At 36.6% G+C, this 24,152-nt stretch overlaps 1 protein-coding gene across 1 annotated transcript; it reads left to right on the top strand.

The window, feature by feature from the left end:
- Nucleotides 1-206: 206 nt before the first annotated feature.
- Nucleotides 207-20,656, top strand: LOC149832948 (putative fructokinase-7). Its single transcript, XM_090014792.1, has 7 exons — nucleotides 207-460; nucleotides 8,255-8,472; nucleotides 8,954-9,166; nucleotides 9,279-9,476; nucleotides 9,562-9,702; nucleotides 10,035-10,151; nucleotides 20,226-20,656. The coding sequence occupies exons 1-7, from the start codon at nucleotides 436-438 to the stop codon at nucleotides 20,358-20,360; spliced, it is 1,047 nt and encodes a 348-aa protein (XP_089870918.1). The 5' UTR covers nucleotides 207-435; the 3' UTR covers nucleotides 20,361-20,656.
- The last annotated feature ends 3,496 nt before the right edge of the window (nucleotides 20,657-24,152 follow it).

The raw sequence follows: 24,152 nt of genomic DNA, 5'->3' as shown, positions 1-24,152 counted from the left end.
GTGGTCTCATCTAAGACGCATGAGCAGTGAGGCTTTTGTAGTCCAACTTTGTTGAGTAAGAGAAGGGTGGTGGATTTTAGTTTGAACGCCTGGCCGGTATGAATTTTTACCCAAAGAAGTACAGTCTTGTAAATCGTGGTCTCCGATTCCAACAGTATTTTCTCGCTCTAGAAAAAATAGAAAGAGAAAAAGAAAGAAAGAAAGACGTTGGTTGTCTTGGGATTGAGAGTGGTGGTGGCGTTTCTGCATTAAGCAGGTGTCTTAGTTCCAAGAATCCGTCCAATTCCAGTCAATTTTCGACTAGCAGTGGCCCATCCTTCTTCTGCTGTTGCTGTTGCTGCTGCAACCCTTCCTACCACCAACGTTACAGCTTATTTTTATTCTGCTGCTCTGTTTCTCCGTGGAGCATCCAAGAAGGCCTCCAGCAGCAACCACATGGGTTCCTCCAGGATCCTTTCAGGTACACCATTCGCCATTCTTTTGTCTTCTCTGCTTTATTCTTTCCTCTGTTGCGGATCGTCTTTCTTTTCTTGCATTCTTTGACTTCTTGATCTGCATCCTTTCATGATTCAATTGATGAGAAAGAGTGGCAATTTACTTTTGTTCTCTTTGTTGGTTCTCTACGTCTTCAATTTGGTTGTTTGGTTTAATCTTTTGGTATATTGGGGGAAAGAAATTGGTTCATTTCGTTTAGAGGCATTGCTGTATCTTTTGGTATTATTCTTTCCTCTGTTGCGGATCGTCTTTCTTTTCTTGCATTCTTTGACTTCTTGATCTGCATCCTTTCATGATTCAATTGATGAGAAATAGTGGCAATTTACTTTTGTTCTCTTTGTTGGTTCTCTACGTCTTCAATTTGGTTGTTTGGTTTAATCTTTTGGTATATTGGGGGAAAGAAATTGGTTCATTTCGTTTAGAGGCATTGCTGTATCTTTTGGTATTATTCTTTCCTCTGTTGCGGATCGTCTTTCTTTTCTTGCATTCTTTGACTTCTTGATCTGCATCCTTTCATGATTCAATTGATGAGAAATAGTGGCAATTTACTTTTGTTCTCTTTGTTGGTTCTCTACGTCTTCAATTTGGTTGTTTGGTTTAATCTTTTGGTATATTGGGGGAAAGAAATTGGTTCATTTCGTTTAGAGGCATTGCTGTATCTTTTGGTATTATTCTTTCCTCTGTTGCGGATCGTCTTTCTTTTCTTGCATTCTTTGACTTCTTGATCTGCATCCTTTCATGATTCAATTGATGAGAAAGAGTGGCAATTTACTTTTGTTCTATTTGTTGTTTCTCTACGTCTTCAATTTGGTTGTTTGGTTTAATCTTTTGGTATATTGAGGGAAAGAAATTGGTTCATTTCGTTTAGAGGCATTGTTGTATCTTTGGCATCTAAATGCTCTTTTGTTTAACCTGTTTATGAAATATTCAAGTTGGTTTCAATTGGGATCTTGATTTTGGTGTGAATTGCTAAACCATGCTTTCTGATTGGTAGTGTTGGTTATTGTCTTGGATCAAACTTGTTTTCTTTTTTCTCCAATCTTTGGTTTGTCCAAATAATCTAGATCAATGTGGAATCAGTAAATTTGAAGAACCCATCGGCTGACTGTACTAAATCAGGGTGGAATGATCTCCTTCCAGGAAGGGGAGGCTTGATTTAGAGATCTTGTTGGGACTGGTCCTGCAACGCCTCCCTTGTGGCAGGGCAAAAACAGAGAAAACTGTTTTCGAAAACAGTAAAACACAGGAGGATTGCGTACCTGAGGCATCCATTGGTGGTTTGCTGTAGGTGGTGGAGATAGGCTGGAGCAGAAGCCGTACTGGTGGTGGTGGTTGATAAAGGAAGGGAAGGGCTTCTCCTCAGCCGGACTGCGGCCCTCCACGAGCGCAGGTTACTGAATGTAGTCGGTGAGCAGGACCGATTCCCACTGCTTAATCCTGTATGCTTGTTTTTCTCACTGTTTCACCGTATTGGGGTTGCTTATGAAACCCCCTTTTATAGGCACAAAGTGGGAACGGTTTGAGTTACCGTTCCCCCTTGATTTTGTGCAAGTTTAACGGAATGAGCACCTTTTCGTGGGGGAAGCGATATCCACAACGTGGGAAACCACCACCAATGTGGTGACATTCTTCCACTTGTTCCGACGATAAACCCATTTAACCAGAAAACCTTATGGGAATAACTTGATGAATAGATTGACCTTTATAATTTATTCTATAGGTCCTTAGTTGAATCTCTAATCTTTATGAGATTAACAACAAAAAATAATGAGAATCATGAACGGTAAGTGATCACTTTATTTATATGCATATGTCAAAAAGAGTTTAACAATCCCATCCTCATATGTTCGGAATATAATCCCGGTGCTAGCCCTTTGGTAAGAGGATCAACGATCATCTCTTTGGTACCAATATTAACAATATGCATTAAATGATTCTCCGTCCTTTCTTTAACAACAAAATACTTCAATTTCATATGCTTACATGACATAGTACTTTTGTTGTTGTTCGAAAAGGACGCCGCAACTTCATTATCACAGTAAACCTTCAGTGGCTTCCCAATGGAATCAACCACCTTTAATTGTGATGTGAAGTTCTTTAACCATATAGCTTGCGAAGTAGTCTCGTACAATGCTATGAATTCTGCCTACATGGTGTGGGCAACAGTGGTCGTTTGCTTCCTACTCCTTCAAGAGATCGCGCCCCCAGCAAGTAAGAAGACGTACTCAGTAGTAGACTTTCTACTATCAAGGCATCCTCCTAAGTCCGCATCTGAGTAGCCAATGACTTCGAGGTGATCAACTTTACGATACATCAATATATAGTCTTTTGTCCCTTGCAAGTACCGCAAGACTTTCTTGGCAGCCTTCCAATGGGGTAAACCTGGGTTAGACTGAAATCTTCCAAGCACCCCTACTGCAAAAGAAATATCTGGTCGAGAACATGTCTGCACGTACTGCAAGCTGCCAACAACTGATGCATATGGATAAGCACTCATCTGTGCTTTGTCAATATCGTTCTGTGGACAATTCTTTAGGCTCAGCTTGTCACCCTTTGATATGGGTGTTGAACTAGGAAAACAATTCTCCATCTCATATCGCTTTAACACCTTATCGATGTAGGATCTTTGGGAGAGGCCTAAAAAACCTTTTGCTCTGTCTTGACGGATATCAATGCCAAGAACATAGGCAGCCTCACATATATCTTTCATATCAAAATGTAATACAAAAAACTGTTTTGTCTCTGAAAGCAACTTTAAATCGTTTGTTGCAAGTAAAATGTCATCCACATACAACATCAATATAATGAACTTACTCTCACTTTCCTTAAGGCATATACATTGATCAATAATGTTTTCTGTAAACCCGAAAGTCACAATACAACAACAACAACAACAACAACAACAACAACAACAACAACAACGCCTTCATCCCAAAACAATTAGGGTCGGCGATATGAACCAACAAAGAAAATCATTATGGGTCTTCCACATGAATCCTTCTCCTCCATTCATTTCTATCCAATGCCATGTCCTCGGTGAGGTTCAAAGCATTCATATCCTTTCTTATCACCTCCATCCATGTCTTCCTAGGCCTACCCCGACCTCTTTTAACTAATATATTTTCCCATTTCTCCATCCTTCTAACTGGAGCATCATTAGGCCTTCGTCGAATATGTCCAAACCACCGTAAACGATTCTCTCTCATCTTATTTTCAATGGGTGAAACGCCTACCTTCTTACGTATCTCCTCGTTCCGAATCTTATCTTTTATTGTATTTCCACACATCCATCTCAGCATACGCATCTCAGCTACACTCATTTTTTGAAAATTTAATATACCACTGTCGGGGGGCTGTTTAAGTCCATATATTGATTTATTGAGCTTGCAAACTAGACAATCATTTTCAGAGAAACCAAGAGGTTGTTTCATGTATACCTTTTCATTCAGATCCCCGTTGAGGAATGTTGTTTTCACATCCATCTGATGTAACTCTAAGTCATAATGAGCTACGAGGGCTAAAATTATCCTCATTGACTCTTTAGTTGAGACAGGAGAAAACGTTTCATTGTAGTCAATGCCCTCTATCTGGGTGAATCTTTTAGCAACCAATCTTGCTTTATGTCTCTCTATGTTACCTTTGGAGTCCTTCTTGGTCTTAAAGACTCATTTACATCCTACGAGCTTTACTCTTTTAGGTAACTCGACAAGATCCCACACTTGATTTTTAGCTATAGAGTCTAACTCTTCTTTCATGACTTCTATCTAGTATGTAGATTGTTTGCTTTCTACAACTTTCATAAAAGCCAATGGGTCATCATCCATATCTATGAAATCACCAGGCTCCTGAAGGTACACCACATAATTAAGATGTATGGAAGATCTCCTAATCCTTGTGGATCTCCAAACAGGTCGTTCTTCAGGTTCAGATTGAAACTGATCATCATGTTCGTGCTCTTCTGTATTGTCCATAATAGGTTCATTTGGGATTTGTGCATCAACAACCGAATGATCAACCACATCATCATTAAGAATAATAATGCGGTATCTTTCGGTGTTGTCCTTAACAGGTGACGAAACTGGATCTTGTACTTCCTCAAAACCAAAGCTTTGAAGTGCACTTAATCCTACTGAACCATCTTCTAGGAATTTTGCCTTATTCGTTTCAACAATCTGTGGTGAGTGAGATGAGCAATAAAACTCATACCATTTTGATCTTTCTGGATAACCAATAAAATATCCACTGGTTGTTCTTAGATCAAAAGCTTTAATATGAGGGTTATACAATATACCCTAATGTAAAAAGAACAGTTTCTTTTCAATAACTAAAGTTAGATCCATCAAGAAATGGTATAGAGCTTGAGCCATCTAAAATTACAGAACTAGAAACTGCACGACAAAAGACACGTATCAAGAAACATTCGTACGAGACTAAAGCTTTAATGGAAAAAGCAAAAAATAAAAGCCCTTAATATGCTTATTTTCAGGCGAGTGAAGGGAGTCATCGGAGTCCTACTTTGGTAAGAGCTCCGACACGCGAAACCACTTGGTATAACGACCATATTCGGTAAAACTAAGGTTCTTGTGAAGTTAGACCGTCAATACAATATACCTTTGGATACTCATGTGTGATGTATCTCGACACATTTATCTTATTTTACCCTATTTAAATTTCAAACACAATAAAACTACCTTTGGGTTGTTTATCGTTTCATGAATCTAAGTACAACAGTAATATTGGCTAAAATCTATGTCACATGGGTGCGGGTGCGACACAGGTGCGGGGCAATTTCAAAAATTTTGGACATGGGGGACTCGGCTATATATATATATATTTAAAAATATATATATATATATATATATATATATATATATAATATATATATATAATATATATATATATATAAGACTCGATCAAAGTTGTGCCCATTAGGGGGCAGGTGATGAGTTGTGAAGCCTGATTTAGGGTTTTTTCCTTAAATTCTGTAGCCCAGAAAATAAAAAAAAATAAATAAAAAATGGACCAAAATGACCCTAGGTACGTTGACCGCACCCAGGGTCGGGTTGACCGAGTCTGAGCCGCACCCGTGTCGGTGCGTGTCGACGCGGGTGCGGCGACCTTGGAGCCGAGTCCGTGTGACATAGGCTAAAACTATATGATAGTATAAAATTTTGACAACATACGTGTATTCAGTCACTTTGGTGACATGAATTCACTAAGTCATCTAGCTATCCTTTATGCCAATATTTAAACAATCATTCACGCATGCATAATTACAAATAAATGCATGAACTATAACCCAAGCCAAGCTTAAATGGGTAAAACCCTGGGTCCTCAAGCAGGAACCGGTTTGAAAATACTCTGAATCGGTCTGAAACAGCCTTGAACCGGTTATCCAAGGGTCCGAACCGGTTCTAAACGTTATGAACTGATGCCAAGTATGAACAAAAGTTCATAAAAACCCTAAAACTGTATGCCAAAATCCCTGTATTTTCTTATATTTATGAAAACAGGGTTTTAGCATCTCGGAACCGGCGAGAAAATGGAAGGAACCGGTCAAAAATGGCTCCGAACCGGTCCCGGAAGGGACCAAATCAGTCCCTGATCCGGTTAAGGTCAAATAGTGCCTAGACACTGCTGGATTCGGGTCAAAACCAGTTCAAACTGGATCCGGGTCAGACCCGACTATAAACTGGATCCGGGTCAGACCCGGTTTGAACTAGTTTCGGGTCAGACCCAATATGAACTGGATTCGGGTCAGACCCGATATGAACTAGATCCGGGTCTAACCCGGATAATAACCGGATCTGAGTCAGACCCGATACTAACTGGATCTGGGTCAGACCCGATTTGACTTAATCCGGGTCAGACCCAGTATGAACCAGATCCGGGTCTGAGCCGGTATTGGACCCGATCCAGTTCTACCCGATAAAAATCAGAAAAAGGAACAAAAAACCCGAGGGTTTTTTGTTTTTCTGAGAAGAGGGTTTACCCTCTTGGCTTGCCAGCGACCAATGTCGCTTGCCGCCGACCCACGCCGCCTGCTGGCGACCCACACCGGAGCCCTACCAGCGATGTATCTCCGGCAAAACACACTAGAGCCCCGCCGCACACGGAGCCCTGCCAGCGACGCACCACCGGCAAAACCTGCCACCCGACACAGCCTGCCGCCCTGAAATAAAATGACAGAGTGCCCTGGATGTCGTACGTCGCCGGATGGTCCTTGACACCGGCGAATCGGCCGTCGAAGGCCGCTGTTTCCTGGCGATACAACCTCATGGCAACCCCCATCGCCCGATGGTAGAGGAGAAAAACGAAAATGGGTTTTTAAAACCCTTATGTTGCACGTTGCCGGACGCAATATCGGAGATCCAACGAAAACAACCCCCCTTTTCGGCAATAGTCCGTGGCTGCCATCGGCGACGACGAAAACTCCTGCAGTTCAACGGCCACATGTAAAAACCTTAATGGCTTTTTTTTTTGTCTGTCGCCCAACGGCGACTATCGTCGGCTGTCGTCGACACCATGTCGCCCCAAGGCGACCGTCTGTTGACAACCTGCAACGTCGCCCCACGACGACTCCGCTCTGTCGGAAAACACTGTCGCCCAATGGCGACAGTTGCCGAAAAAAAAAATCACCATCAAACCCTCGCAGCGGAGGGGTGGTGTGGGCTCATAACCCAATGTTGGGACTGGTCCAGCAACGCCTCCCCTGTGACAGGGCAAAAACAAAGAAAACTATTTTCGAAAACAGTAAAACACAGGAGGACTGCGTACCTGAGGCGGCCATTGGCGGATTGTTGTAGGTGGTGGAGATAGGTTGGAGCAGAAGCCGTACTGGTGGTGGTGGTTGATAAAGGAAGGGAAGGGCTTCTCCTCAGCCGGACTGCGGCCCTCCACGAGCGCAGCTGCAGTCGGTGAGCAGGACCGATTCCCACTGCTTAATCCTGTATGCTTGTTTTTCTCACTGTTTCACCGTATTGGGGTTGCTCATGAAACCCCCTTTTATAGGCACAAAGTGGGAACGGTTTGAGTAACCGTTCCCCCTTGATTTTGTGCAGGTTTAACAGAAGGAGCACCTTTTCGTGGGGGAAGCGTTATCCACAACGTGGGTAACCACCACCAACGTGGTGGTTTATCCCAACAGATCTTTCTTTGAAAAATACCCAAGAAAGTTCCACAAGTCTAGCTGTTTTATGTATGAGCTACACACTTTTGCTTCTGATTATGTTGGGCTAATCAGTCTTTAGCTTGCTGCTAAGTATTTCTTGGAAATTGCAGATCCTGTGGCAGGAGTCGTTTGAGACTCATACACCCACATATCCAACTCATCAAATTCCTTGATTTTTGCCAAAATTTTAGAATTTTGTTTTCTTGTTCTTTATTTCATAGGTTATGTGCATGGATACGCATGATGCGGGCACATGCATTCACACATTTGCGCCTGTGCATGTGTGTGCTTGTGTGGCATAATGATTGTATTGTGATTCTTCATTCAGGGTATTTCTTGTTCCATCGTTGCACATAGCTCAATACTTTCTATGGATATCTGTATGTATGTGTTTGTATAATTTTTGTTCTCATCTATACATTTATTCATCCATGTAGTATGGGTGTTCTTTTCTATATGTTTGTGAAAGTGTCCACCCACATTCATCTCTCCCAAGTTTTTGAGTTATCAGTAGTTGTTACTGTGCTATGTTTTGAGGGTCTTATGCACAACAAATCCTGATTCACGGCAAAGAATATCCTTGTGCAGGTTTTCCCAATGCTCTGCCTAATGTAAATGGCGAGAGAGACCAAGAAGAACATGGACTGGTTGTGTGTTTTGGTGAGATGTTAATTGATTTTGTTCCAACTGTTGGTGGAGTTTCACTTGCAGAAGCACCAGCATTTAAGAAGGCTCCTGGTGGAGCCCCTGCCAATGTTGCTGTTGGGATATCCAGACTTGGAGGTTCATCAGCATTTATTGGGAAGGTTCAGTGATACACTCTTTCCCTATGTTCTTTATCTCCGTTGTATATATTATTATTTTTTTGATATTTACATGGAGAAACCGCCCACAGGATCATAGACCTGGCCGCGCTGGCTCTGCCTGTCATACTTACTGTCGCTGTCTTGTCTGCACAAAACTCTGTGGGCTTACTCCTCGCCCCAGGGAGTCGCTACACCCATGGGATTTGAACCTAGACCGCCTGCCTAGCGGCCTAGGCCCCATCCCACTGTGCCAAACCCCTTTGGGGCATTGTATAGATTATTTTACTCATTAAGTTTTAGTATCTACAATAGTTTGAGAGATTTGTTTTGGATAATCACCACTGGAAGTTATATCGTAGAAACTGAATCTGATACATATAGTTCATGAGTATTACATAATACCCTTTTTTAATCCAGGCAGTGGTCCATTCATAGAGGGTTTCATGCCCATCATTGATAATCTCTTTACTTTTTTGCCCAGGTAGGTGATGACGAATTTGGTTACATGTTGGCTGATATATTAAAGCAAAATAATGTGGATATCTTTGGCCTCCGCTTTGACCATGAGGCACGAACTGCACTAGCATTTGTCACGCTCCGGGCTGATGGTGAGAGGGAATTCATGTTTTTCCGAAATCCAAGTGCTGATATGCTTCTTTCAGAATCTGAACTTGACAGAGAACTTATTAAGAAGGTATGGCGGTTCTAATTCACTTTTTCTTGTAATGGTTATAGGTGAATATAATTCTTTCAAGAAATTGAAATGAAAAATGCTGTTTTAATTTATATTGGTATTGTAACTGCAGGCAAGTATTTTTCACTATGGTTCAATAAGCTTAATTGCTGAGCCTTGTAGAACAGCACATCTTGTTGCAATGGAGATAGCAAAAAAATCTGGAAGTATACTGTCCTACGATCCAAATCTGAGGCTTCCATTATGGCCTTCAAAGGATGCTGCCTTGGAGGGCATCATGAGCATTTGGAATGAAGCTGATGTTATAAAAGTGTGCATTTTATCCTGCGTGTTCTTTTATCATAATGAAACACTTTTGGAGATTTAACAAGTTTTTTGGTTTTTAAATGCTGCAGATAAGTGAGGAAGAAATATCATTTTTAACTGGAGGGGATGATCCTTCTGATGATAATGTGGTACTGAAAAAACTTTTCCATCCCAACCTCAAACTTCTACTTGTGACAGAAGGTCAAGAGGGCTGCCGATATTATACGAAGGTAAAGTTAGATGTGCCCATATGCAAGTCATAATATCAAATTGTCCATCTGAAGATTTAATTTTTTTTCCATCACCATACAAGTTGAAGATATGAATGATTTTTATCAAATTGTTTGAGAGCTTGTGACATCATCATGCAGCTTATTTTTCACCTCCACCATTTGGACTGGTGGATACCTTTTGATCTTGCATTCTTTGTTGAAGATGGGTACAATTAGGAAGTCGTGACTAACTACCATTCCAGAATTTATATTGAATATTTTTATCCTGGATTATTAATCAAAGATTTTCATTTAGAAGTAGCTCAATGTGGTTATTATTTATACTGCAGGATTTTTGTGGCAGAGTTGGTGGACTGAAAGTCAAAGCTGTTGACACTACAGGTGCTGGTGATGCCTTTATGAGTGGAGTATTAACTAATCTAGCTGCTGATATAAAACTGTATGAGGTATGCCATGGATATTTACTTTGCAACACATAATGTTTAATTAAAAGTGTCATAATTCTGGCTGTTTCTGTATAATCACCATCTGCACTAAGTTGATAACATGAATCCTCTTTAATTTCTAATATCCAAGTATGAAGAAACACTAAAAAAGGATATTTGTTGAAGTAATATGAACTATCTAGCCTGCATGAGTAAGCAAGAAAGGGCATGTTACAACTAAATATTGTTAGAAAGTGAGTTGGAATACATTGGGTTCAATAATGAACCCATACATATCCACGTGAAGTGCAAATATACCCATTAAAGGGAAACAACACAAGCACATAATGTGCTAACCCATAAAACCCATAAAAAGGGAAAAATATGACATAAAGTCATAAGTTGCATATCATTGAAGAAACAATGGACAAGGGGTAAAAACCCCATTACAAATGGAGCATAAGCTCCCTCAAGAACTTAGAAAATACAAAGGGGAGAGCCCCTATTTATAAGCAAGAAAAGGAGCCACAAAGGGGGCTCCCAAGAGAGTCATTGGGAGCCCCCAACGGTCACATATGTGACCGTTGGAGGCTCCCCAACGACTCTTTGGGGAGCCTCCCTATGTGGCACAAAAGCCGAAAATTAAAAAGAGAAAAAAGAAGAAAAATAAAAAATAAAAATGGAAAATTACAAGCAATATTCCAAAGTGGAATATGCGCAAAACAGGAATTTACAGAAATACCCTTTTGGGTGAATAAAGAATATATATTTATATTCATATATATATATAGATATACATATACATATATATATATATATGTATATATATATATATGTATATGTATCTATATATATATGAATATAAATATATACGAGATTACAAATGACGATAATACACATATTTTAACATCCCCCCTCAAACTTTGCGGGGAAAAAACCCGAAAGTTTGGAAAATCAAAGGGAAGTCTTGAGACGAAGTCCAATTCTTCAAAAGTCTTTAAGAAAAAACTCCATCTTCATGACAGTTTGAGCTAGGTCTTCAAGTCCAATTCCCCATCGATCGAATCCATGATGCATCTAATGTTCCACATCTTTAGCGATCCTGTAGAGAATCAACAAAGAAACAAGTAAAACATATCTTTGCACTTTTACTCAAATGGACCATTTCTAACTAGCATAATTATGGATGACCTATGTTAGAAATTATGCAAATTACGCAGAAATGACACTTAAAGTTTCAAAATCATACATCATGTTAAAACAAACTGAGCTGAAGCAAATTATGCAAAAATAAATTGCAAGAATGCATAATGCATTCATAAGGTCCAACATTGGACAAATATAACCCCATAATGGGGAATAACAAAATGATTCACAAAGGGATACCACAAGAAGCCTACGAAGAGGCATAAAATACCTATGCTTTATTGAATGAGAGCCCAAAAAAGGCCATAAAGAGCATATGCATATACTTATCATTAAATGAATTAATACTCAAAGAACTCATTAATGATCATGCTTCAAACATGTAATGAAGTCCCAAACAAGAAAAACGAAGTTTTCAAGCATACTTTAGGCAGAATAAACCCAAGAGTTTACAAGGTTTTAAAATTGATTATGAAAGTTACACTTAATTGACAAAAAACACATTCTACATATAAGGGTGGCAAAAACCATAAGCACTTAATATATCGATTAAATGCTAAGAAATCAACTTGATATGCATATCAAAAATATGATTCATAAAAAACATAAGTCATGAATGAAATTTTGCAAATTTCAACAATAGTTCATCCATTACAAACAACTACCTTATTAGTCCTCCAAGACCCATAAATCAAGTGTATAAGCTACTAGATCAAGAATATAAAAGCCATTAAAGGCCAAAGACACACACAAAGGTGTGTAAAAGAACCTCTTGTCTATATATAATAATACTTGAAATAAGTGCATCTACGACAAGAACAAGAGAATACATGTCAACATGGACTAAAAAGTATCTCTTGTCTACGTAAAAAATACACTTAAAACCAAGTATGTTCAGCTACTAGAACAAGAGTAATAAGCCAAACATGGGCTAAAACACAATGCATATCTTGTCTTCATAAGATGGCACTTGAAATGAGTGAAATAAGCCAACCATAGGCATACTTTTAAGCGACTAGAACAAGAACACAAACGCCAACATAGGCTAAAAATCACACACCATGGTGTGAATCAACGTGCCTTGTCTACATATAAAAACACTCAAGTCAAATGTGTTCAGCTACTAGACCAAGAGAGCAAAAAGCCAACAAAGGGCTAAAAACACACGAAGGTGTAATAAAATTCTTGTCTACATATGATGACACTTAGATAATGGGCATAAAAGGAAAAGACTTTTGAGGCAATAAACTTGTAATGAAAATAAACCTCGAATAAAACAATACTCCTTTTAAAATGAATTCTCATAACAATAACATGCATGTAAAAAAAAATATCTTCAACAAGATACTATAATCGATAAAATAAAATTCTTGAAAATAAATGTGTGAACATACGCACACCAAGAACATATGAAACACTTGTGCAAAAAAGCACAAAATCACAAATGTGCAAATGCACGCATAATTTTCATAAACAATGGAAGGTTGGGCAATAATCCCTAAAACCTTGATTTCAATATACCTTAAAACATTTTAAGGTTTCAAACATCATATATCCATCACATTTATATATAAATAAGAGCATCCATAAGATCAATGGCCAACATCAAACTAGTGACACACTCATATACCAAATCATTCTAAAGTCTCAAGGTGCCCATAACTCACCTCAACCCCCATCTATAATATGGTAAGTGGACAATCTAAAAAGACATAACAAAGAGTGTCACACTCATAATTAGAGATCATATACCAAATCATTCTAGAGTCCCAAGGTGCCCATAACTCACCTCAACCATCATCTATAATATGGCAATTTGGACAATCTAAAATGATATAACACGAGGTGCCCATAACTCACCTCAACAAACATCTCTAATAAAACAATAATAAGGCCAAAACAATGATGCATTAAATAACATATGATGGACAAATATAAATGCCACAAAAAGGCAATAAACACTTTAGGAATCATTTTTCAAAGAAAAGAGGACCGATTAAAAAAGGTCCAATAATCAATAATGTGCATTATAACAACAATTTTGCATAAACACAAATTATGCTTAATCTTCAAACAAGTCATTTATACCAAAAACTTATTAAGCAATAAACACAACAACATAAAGAATTCATCAAGACAATCAAGCTTTTAATCAAAGAAATCATAAGAACCGTAATGGTTCACAAAGAAGGCTTTAACACAATACTCAAGGAAAGAATATTTAAAACACTTGAAAATTTATAGATTTAGGGATTAAGTCCCATACAATAATTTTAAAAAACCTTTGATTGTGATGAGATATGCGGAAACATACAAAGTGCTAAAAGCACTTACAATGATTTAAAAAGGACTCAATACCTAAATTCATTATATTTTTCACAAAAAGAAATGTGCATAAAGGCTCCATAATACAAAAATGTCTACGAAGAGACAATACACATGTAAGCACAAAAGGCTTTATAAAAGATGTGCACGAAGGCACTCATACAATACTTGAACAAATACACACCAAGGTGTAAACAAACATGCACTAAGGCATGTATTTCATAAAAAAAAGGGAATGCATACAAGCGCAAATATTTGAGAAACAAATGTGCACAAAATACAAAAATATACAAAAGTGAGCAAGTATGCACTTTATAAAAAGAGCAATGCTTGAAATTCTCAAACTTTAACAATTGCAATTGAGGACAAAGAAAACCATATTATGGCCAATGTAGGCATTTTTAAAAGATATTATTAAGAGGTTTCGAAACCTTATGAAAAATACAAACCAACAAGTTTATAAAGATGAAAAATGAAATCATTTATACCAAAAGGATGCAATAGATGAACTATGTACTCTATGTAGTGTGAGAAATTCCTTTTAAAAAATCTTTCCTAATGGTTTATCATAAACAATTTTTCAAAAAAGAAACATTGAAAAACTTTTAGGAGTTCTTATAAGTTATCATTAACAAGAACTATTTTAGGATTCAACAAAGATTTTAGATGTGAGAGATTTTCATATAAGGATTATATCAAATTTTTCAAAAAATGCACTAAAATTCATAATAAAAAAGAGGAACTCAAATCAAATTAGGGTTCATATGAGAATTAAGAAATTTTAAGCAAAGATCATTACTTTAGCAAGAAATCATATATATAATTTAAAAATTAACTTATAGGTCAATCATGAGATACTTATATAGAAATTATAAATCTCACATAATTGAAGGTAATTTTAAAAAACATAAATTGCTATTATATGCGATGAGTAGTTAGATAGACGCAAATTATATATTTGAACAACAAACGAGTTCACCAAATTTGAGGGAGATATTTTTAAAATATACGAGCATACGAAATGTGAAAAGACATAATTCAACTATCATAACCATTAAACGAACAAACTATATGCAAGAAACATATTTTCAAATGCATAATACTTTAAGAAAAGGGATACATACCGAATAACTTCAAAACAAAAAGGAAGAGCAATGAATACTTCACCATTTCTTGAGCGACACGCTTTCCGTTGCACCCAAGGACAACCCCATCGTGACCTTGCTCTGATACCATGTTAGAAAGTGAGTTGGAATACATTGGGTTCAATAATGAACCCATACATATCCACGTGAAGTGCAAATATACCCATTAAAGGGAAACAACACAAGCACATAATGTGCTAACCCATAAAACCCATAAAAAGGGAAAAATATGACATAAAGTCATAAGTTGCATATCATTGAAGAAATAATGGACAAGGGGTAAAAACCCCATTACAAATGGAGCATAAGCTCCCTCAAGAACTTAGAAAATACAAAGGGGAGAGCCCCTATTTATAAGCAAGAAAAGGAGCCACAAAGGGGGCTCCCAAGAGAGTCGTTGGGAGCCCCCAACGGTCACATATGTGACCGTTGGAGGCTCCCCAACGACTCTTTGGGGAGCCTCCCTATGTGGCACAAAAGCCGAAAATTAAAAAGGGAAAAAAGAAGAAAAATAAAAAATAAAAAATAAAAAATAAAAATGGAAAATTACAAGCAATATTCCAAAGTGGAATATGCGCAAAACAGGAATTTACAGAAATACCCTTTTGGGTGAATAAAGAATATATATTTATATTCATATATATATAGATATAGATATACATATATATATATATGTATATGTATCTATATATATATGAATATAAATATATACGAGATTACAAATGACGATAATACACATATTTTAACAAATATGTGGTCAGATGAGTTAATTTGACAAGAACACTGGATGTATAATGTCAATAAATATAGCCATATGAAACTTTTGAATAAGATAAAATAAATTGGCAAAATTAAATCAAATGTGGTCAGATATAGTTTAGCATTTATTTTCTTTACCCCATACAAGAAGGGTCTTGAACATCTACTTAATGCTCAAGTTGCCAACAAACTTCCCCTCCATAGTATGGTAATTTGACAGTGTTAATTGGAATATCATTAGTTTGGCTTTGGTCATAAATCTGAAGCATATATCATTGTCATGTTACATATCATAGACGGCATATATTCTAGGCATCAGGCATGATATCATTAAAAATCTCATCCAATCAAAGCATCATTAACAAACTTGGTGCTTGGACCTGACCTGCTAGGCATCGACCCTTCCAGGTGGAGCTATATGGCTATCAATCACATGCATTCCATCTGTTACCCAGTTCATAGTAAAAGCATTCGTATTTTGGAGCTGTTTTACATGTGTGGGCATTCTTGCTTACATATTCCAGTAATGGTATCCAACAACTTACAAAGTTGTAGAGCTAAAATGCATGAAGACAAAACTGGTAAGATCTGGGATGTTGCTTATTTCTATGAATGAGTTGTTAGTTGTATCTCCAAATAGGGTCACACCTTCCACGAACGATCAAAGCACATAGGGATGGATTGCCATTATGTTCGTGATGAGTTCTTACGGGGTACCATTCAACTTCCATATGTTTCCACTGAGTATCAGCTAAAACTTCTTCACCAAAGCTCTACCATCACCTCTATTCTACTTCCTCCTTAGCAAACTCTCGGTGATCTCACCGTGTGTTTGACGGGGGTGTTAAATTATATGTACTATATATATATCATGACACATATTCATATATATATATATATATTATATATATATATATGTCTATGTGTCTATCTATATATTTATAAATATATATATTTTCTTTTGTAATACCCATTAGGGGTACGTGATGATCTGGGCTATTACAAGAAGCTCAGTCTTGGCTCAATAAAGCTTGGTACAGGCTTGCTTGTTTAACAATGTAGCTTAACTTGAGTGCAGTCTCAGAACTTGTTTAGTTAAATGAGCCTATTTGGAGCCTGAGCTTAGTCTGATTAAGAGCTCAATTAAGTTATTTTTTTCCTACTATGCAAATTCATGTTCCACTGCTATATACTTATACACTATATATGGCGGATGTCATTAAAACAAAATACAAAGTTGTGTTCCATCATTAAGTTGTTCTCTTGTTATGTGAGTTCAAATCCGAGTTACCAGAAACGCCTAGGTAAGTGGGGAAGCGCACCTCGAAAGTGCGAATGTTGCGCTTCCGAAACGTGCAGGAAGCGCCATTTTTTTGGGAAGCATGTCTCCCTTTTATGGGAAGCGTGCTTTCCTTTAATGAGAAACATACTTCCCTTTTATGGGAAGCACGTTTCCCTGTACTTTCCCCCCGGCTTTCCCCGCGCTTTCTCCATTTTTTTCAAAATTTTTTATATTTTTTTCGCTTCTCCCTCATTTCCTAGGTCGCTTCTGGTTTGCTTCCTAGGTCGCTTTCGAGATGATTCCTCATTCGCTCCTAAGTCATCCCACGCTTCTCGCTTCCTAAAATTTTGAAAGTGCCTTGCTTCCGCTTCTCGCTCCCGCTTTGTTCAAATCATGTCTTCTCTACTCTAATAAACTAGTGAAACAAATCTTTTTTATTAAAAACTTGATTGAAGCCTTAGCTGAGCAGAACTCGAGCCTCGTTAGGTTCAGGCTCATGTGACTCATATCAAACCCTAACTCCGACAACTAGATATGTGTTCATTTTTCTTTCTTTCTTTTATATTTTTCTTTTTGGGTTACTGTTGAATGAGGAAAGTGAGATTTTGTCATATTAGGACTCAAAAGCCTTTGTATGGCCAATGCAGTTTGCAAGGGTTATGATTTTAGAGCAACTACCTCCCCCACTATTGTAAAAAGCTCACTTTGAGGCATAAAAAGTGTGCCTCGAAGTGAGGCACAAACATGTATGCCTCGAGGCTCACATAGAAAGTGCAATAGGGGCTGAGGCGTTCACCTCATGTGATTTGAGGAGCTCATGTATGCCTTGAGGCGCACCTCAAACATGAGGTACATGCCTCATACTCATGTGGACCTTTTTAAGTCATTGCTCATTAGAAAAAAAAAAGATAAAAAAACAAAAAATACGTGAAATGGAATGGGGTCGCGATTGAGTAGAGGGAAAACCCATCTTCCCCTTTTTCCTCCTCCACCTCCCTTCAACCGGCAGCAACCTTCCAACACTTAAGAGAGTACTCTCTCTCTCCACCTTCTTCTTTTTCTCTTTCAATTTTTTCTTCTTCTCTATTCCTTCTTTCAGTTTTTTCTTTCTTCTTTTCTTGATTTCTTTTTTATGAGAGAAAACTTCTCTTCTTTATTTCATTCTTCTTCTTCAGTTTTATTCCATCTTCTCCTTCTTTCTTTATTTCTTCTTATTCTTTTCTTTTTTTCCCCTTTCTTCTTTTTCTTTTTTCTTTTTTCTTTTCTTTTCTTTTAGTTTTTAATCTTTTTTTCTTCTTTGTTCCTTCTTCTTTCATGCCTTCTGGTCTTCTTTTCTTTATTTCTTTTTTATTGAGAAAAAAACTTTTTTTCTTTATTTCATTCTTCTTCTTCCTCAGTTTTTTTTCATCTTCTCCTTTCTTTCTTTCTTCTTATTCTTTTCTTGTTTTCCCCTTTTTTCTTTTTCTTTTCATTTTTAATCTTTCATTCTTCTTCTCTGTTTATGTCATCTATCTTTCTTCCTTTTTTATCTTTTCTTCTTCTCTGTTCTTTCTTTCATTTTTTCCCTTCTTTTGTGCCCTTTGTTCTTCTTTTCTTTATTTCATTCTTCTTTTTCCTCAGTTTTTTTCTCATATTCTCCTTCTTTCTTTCTTCTTTTCTTTTTTCTCCTTTTTTCTTTTCTTTTCGTTTTTAATCTTTCCTTCATTTTCTTCTTCTCTGTTCCTGTCATCTGTCTTTCTTCTTCCTTTTTTCTTTTTCTTTTCTGTCACTCTGTGTGATGAATGCCCTGCTATGTCACAGGGATTCGGCTAGGAGGGTGCCGCACCCGCGTCGACGCGACTCGACGTGGGTGCGGGTGCGGGTGCGGTCAACTCGATCCTGGGTGCGTTGACCGCACCCAGGATCATTAATGTCCATTTTTTTTTAAAAAAAAATTGCCCAAAAGGGCTTCGAAATTTTTTTAAAAAAACTTTATGCTAGTCTGTCAGCTGCTGACAGACTAGCATAAAGTAAGTTTTTCACGCACAGCTGCTGACAGCAGCTGTCAGCACAGCTGCTGACAGCTGCAGCATCTGTCTGTCAGCTGCTGACAGCTGCAAAGTTTAAAAAAAAAACCCCGCCTATTCCCCAACCCCCTTTATATATATATATATATATATATATATATATATATATATATATATATATATATATATATATATATATATATTACTTATTACATTTTTGCCCCTGCCGCACCCCCGCACCCGGGTTTTTTGGAAGTGTCGAATCCCCGCACCCGCACCCGCACCCGCGCCCGCACCCATGTGACATAGATGCCCTGCATATACGTGTATGTGTGCTTTATGATGAGTGCATATGATGTGTGTAGGTAAACATGAGGTGTGTGTATGTGTGCTCTGTTTGTATGCATTGTCTATGCATTTGTATGTGGATGAGTGATCGCATGTGTATTACTACGTAGTTGAGTTCAATTTGTAAAAGTACATTAACTGTTATGTTTAATAACTCTAGTTGATATTTTATTAGTTTTTACTTCACAATTCACACATTTATTTCTTTATGTTGTATTTATATTAATTGTCTCTTGTTCCTTCATTAAATAGTCACATCTTCTTTGTTGGATCGGTTAAATTATTGCATCGTAGTCGTTGCTTGAAATTCGTTTTATAATTTAGTATAGATTCTTCACTTAATATCCAATTATTTATTAATAGTACATAAATGATGCATCTTTACTTTGGTTTTTTTATTTGGTCAATTTTTTAATATTTTTTGTGAAGCTTACGCTTTATGCCTCGCTTCATGAGTGGGTCTTACACCTCGCTACGCCTCAACACTATTCACAACGATGACCTCCCCTTTTAAGATAGAAGAAACATGCATAATAGTGAATCATAACTATTCTCAGTGGTTGTTGAAGAACAACCAAATCCTCCAAATTCATTGCATAGAAGTCTTTGTATGTTGAACGAGTCTTCAGTTAACAACAACGTACAACCCTCTTGCTACTTCATTAATTCTAGAAATGATCATATATTTCGATCAACTAGAATTATGACTAGATGAATGTGTATATGAAGAAAATTTGTATATGAATGTGCAATACTCTCAAACAGCTTGATGATTAAATGGTTTCCAACTTTTCAATGTGGATATTGTCTGGCTCATTGGATTCTAGTCATGACACTGAGAGGTTCATAATCAAATCTTATTTTAAATAAATGATACACAAATTTAAAGGTTGAAAGAGAGTACATGCAATACTTGAGAGGAGTTTCCTGAAATACTTCAATCATGTTTTGCTCAGTTTTACCAGCTCAATTCCATTACTTGAAGAGACACATGATTTTGTGGATGATTCAAATGAGCAAGTCAATGACCCAGTAGGTGAAATACTTCACCCATGTTGACACATTTAAAACCTTTCATTTTCAGGATGAGAGGAGGCTAAGGGAAGCGCTTCAGTTTGCAAATGTTTGTGGAGCCCTGACAGTGACAGAGAAAGGAGCTATTCCTGCTATGCCTACCAGAGAAGCAGTTCTTCAAGCATTGCCAAATGTTGTGGCATAGTTATAGAGGAAAACTTTCATTTCCCTCCATATTGTTTGTTAGATATATTAGAGAATTGATGGTGAATCGTCACAATATATTTAGATATCCTGTAGCATGATCCAATTCTGTGTGGATAATCATTATTACAATTACGCTGCCAAGCTCGATATTTTGGTTCAGGTTGGAAATGGGATATGGCACCATATACAAGTAACAATAGTGCTGTTTGGGTATGTGAATGCTGTAATGTGTTAACTATTATACCATTTCATAGTAAATGCAGAGCAGTCAAAGCTTATCTCTTGCAGGAAAAAGGAATGATATTTTGATGTAGCTGAGGATGGCAATGGAGTTCCTTGCATTCCCAACTCAGACATAGCAATTATTCACTACGCCCTACTATAGTGGATTTGCCTATGAAGGCATTTGCATGCATCATGTCTACCCAAAATCTACCAACGGGAGCTCCCCTTGTCTGGTAGGAGCAGCTAGTTCACGTCACCTTGTGTTGGGACGCTGCAGGTTCAAAACCCAATGGTATAGTTAACTGGTAGGGGTCTGCCTAACCCCAACTTGGACATCTGAATATTGCAACAGGAATTGGGTGCTTTTATGTGTTACTAACTGGATTACATTTCATGACACCATTTATGGAGATCTCACTGATACAGGAATTTTTGTTTAAAGAGAATGCTTTCTTGACTGCTGTGCTTTCAAGAAACAAATCTTGCAGCTGATTTCTGCGAGGTCCAATACAAACCTCCATCTTTCTGTCAATTCTAATAAGTTGTCTAGTTTTGCACAATTGCAGCATATAATTTGGAGACTTGACATTTTGAGTTTTATCCGGGTCACTGTATCACTACAAAGAAAATTTAAAAAGGATACCATATGAAATTATTATGAAGTGGGACTTTCTTAGGAACATTGCGGTACATATTAACATATAACCAAGCTACCCGACAGAGAACAAGCATTTTATCATTTTATCTACCACTGCAACTTTTAACTCCTTAGGATCATTCGAATCATGATTCTTTCACATATGTTGAAAGCCTCTAAAATTAAAAATATCTCAGCGGAAAATGACGACTTTATAAAATGGCATGTTTTGGAAAAGCCACACAATTTATCCAAATCTTGCCCATATCCAAAATGTCAGATTCATGACTTTTTTAGGATATTTTTACCCTTATGCGTCCACAAATCATTTTTGTGAATGTTCTCAAAAGGTGTGAACCTAAATACTCAGTACTATTTTTGCAAATCTTTTTTAGAAAATATTTTTAAAATGTGCAAACCTCTTTTAACTAAATATTTTTGACATAAGTCTACAAATATAATATGACCTTTACAAATACTTTTTGTAAATGTCTCAAAAATGTGTGAACCTCCTTTAGCTGAATACTCATGTGGTACATTCACAAATGTATCATGAAATTCACAAATATGTGTTTTGGATGTTCTTATCTTCGCATGTCATGTGATTCGAGCTCAAAAAGTTTATAGACTTCATAACTTTCGCTTATGGTGCCTTGCAAATCCCCTTTAATTAAAATCACATAAAATTAAGATGTTTGTAATGTATAGCTTGAATGTTCTTACTTCTCATAAAGCTATGATGATATTCACAATGTCATTTTGTGAACGTTCTTACCATCGTATAAAGCTAGGATGATATTCACAATGTTATTTTGTGAACGTTCTTACCTTCACATGCTTGTTGATTCATATATAAAGTCTGCAGGTATTTTTTGTTTGTATCTTGTTAGAGCCCTAACTTTTTTTTAATCTTCTCTTTGTAGTGATTTCTATGAAATTCATCTTGCAGCATTCAAGTGATCCCTATGAATTCTGACATCATTTTGATAAACTTTCGTGTCTTTTGGTCAACTCTAGTAACTTAGGTCGGAAAGTGAGTTTCATATATATATTGTTTTCTTGCATTATAAGGTTTATATATATATATATAATAGCTTTGTAATATTTGTATTTGGTTGTTGTTATAGATGATTTAGATATGTTTGCATGTATTTTATTTAATATTTGGCATCAAATTGTATGTTTAGGGTTTTTTTCACACATATATTTGATGGTGTTGTAGTATTTATATTTAGTTGTAAATGATTTATGTTTATTTGATTGTTTTTTATTTAATATTTGGTTGTTTTGTCTTGGGATAATGATATTAGGGTTGACTGTGCACAAGCATGTGAGATTATGGTTAACTCTGCACAAGCATTCAATTTATATAATGTGGTTAGGGTTGATTGTGCACAAGTATTCAATAGAGGTTATGGTTAAAGTGATTGATTTTCAGAGTGGTTGTTGTAGATAGTTGTATTAATTGAATGTATGAAGGTTATATAGATAGTTTTTTCTTACATGCTATTTTTATTTGATGAATCATATGTTGTGTGGTTTGTGTAGGTAGTTAATGATGGTCTTAGAAATGATTAAAATATACTACCGTCTCATTGCTTACCCTAATTGAAGATCTATAATAGTGTCAAAAAATAGTAGCTTTAAGAAATGTATGGCTTTGATGTCTCGTAAAACCAGATATGCAAAAGAGTTATTGAGCCTCCAATATAGTTATTCTTCAAATGTAGAAAGCCAACAAATACAGATGAAGTTTTAAATGATAATGATGTAGACTTGATGTTATGTACTAGTGATGTTTAGTTAATTACTTTTAAAGTAACTCAAGAAGTAATTGAAAATGATATACAATAAGGAGTTGATAAATGAAATATTCACCTAAGAAGCGATGATGAGAATGATGAAAATCATGTAGAGAATGTACATCTTTCTCAGACACTATCTATTAAGCTCATTCCTGAGGTAAGCATCTAGTTGTTCCGAACAATTTGCAATATTGATGTTCTGAATATACATGGGGAGGGCATGCATTTGCCTGAATCAATTAGAGATATAAATGTAGTATGCATAAGTAATAAACATATACCAACAATTAATGTTGTACGTGATCAGAGGATGTGGAGCTACGCCAGTAAACTGGTGTTATTGATATTCACTTCAATAATACAGATAACATCTAACCTTTTAGGGTGGATGACATAACTAAGTACGAATTTATGGACTTCATAATCTATGCTTGGGATGTAGGTGATGATAAAGGTGTTATTTTTATTGTTAAATGTTAAATTTGAAAATGAAAGAATAATGCATGCATAAAAGCAAATAAAGAGATAAATACAATAGCTTTTGATTTAGTTTGTTCATCGAAATAACCAATTAGAGGTAGTAATGATGTAGACAACAAAGAATTCGATGATGATGATTACTATACCATGTTGGTTGATGAGTTTAAAACAATAGAAGATGACCAAGACACTGATGACATGGGACAATTAATGACGAATGCAAATGATTTATATATAAATATTGAAAACTTGAACCCTTGGTATATTATATAAGTTATATCAACATTTATTGGGTAGTATAATTATTTTTTGTTTTTATACTAATGAGATGTGGTTGAATAGGTTTTCATTCAATGAATTCTTATATAATAAAGAATAATTAAAAATCATTAAAGCAAATGTATCTCAAATGGTTGATGAGTTGCGTAACGAAAAACTTAATGACTGAAAATATTTTTAGTGGTTAACAACAAACTCAAATACTGGAGACATTGATTTCAGCCAAAGGTTTAATGATTTAAAGCATTGTCGTGAGTTTTTAAAAGATCATGTGATCAAGAATAATTATAAAATAAAAATTTTGAGGAGATGTAATAATAGAGTGATTGTCGTATGCACGAAAAAGAACTTGTAGACTATGGTT

The sequence above is a fragment of the Nuphar pumila genome, chromosome 7 (assembly GCF_984573655.1).
Source record: "Nuphar pumila chromosome 7, dmNupPumi1.hap1.1, whole genome shotgun sequence".
NCBI classification, from domain to species: Eukaryota; Viridiplantae; Streptophyta; class Magnoliopsida; order Nymphaeales; family Nymphaeaceae; genus Nuphar; species Nuphar pumila.
Note: the sequence above shows the minus strand (reverse complement) of the source record. Positions and strands in the feature narration are given on the sequence as shown.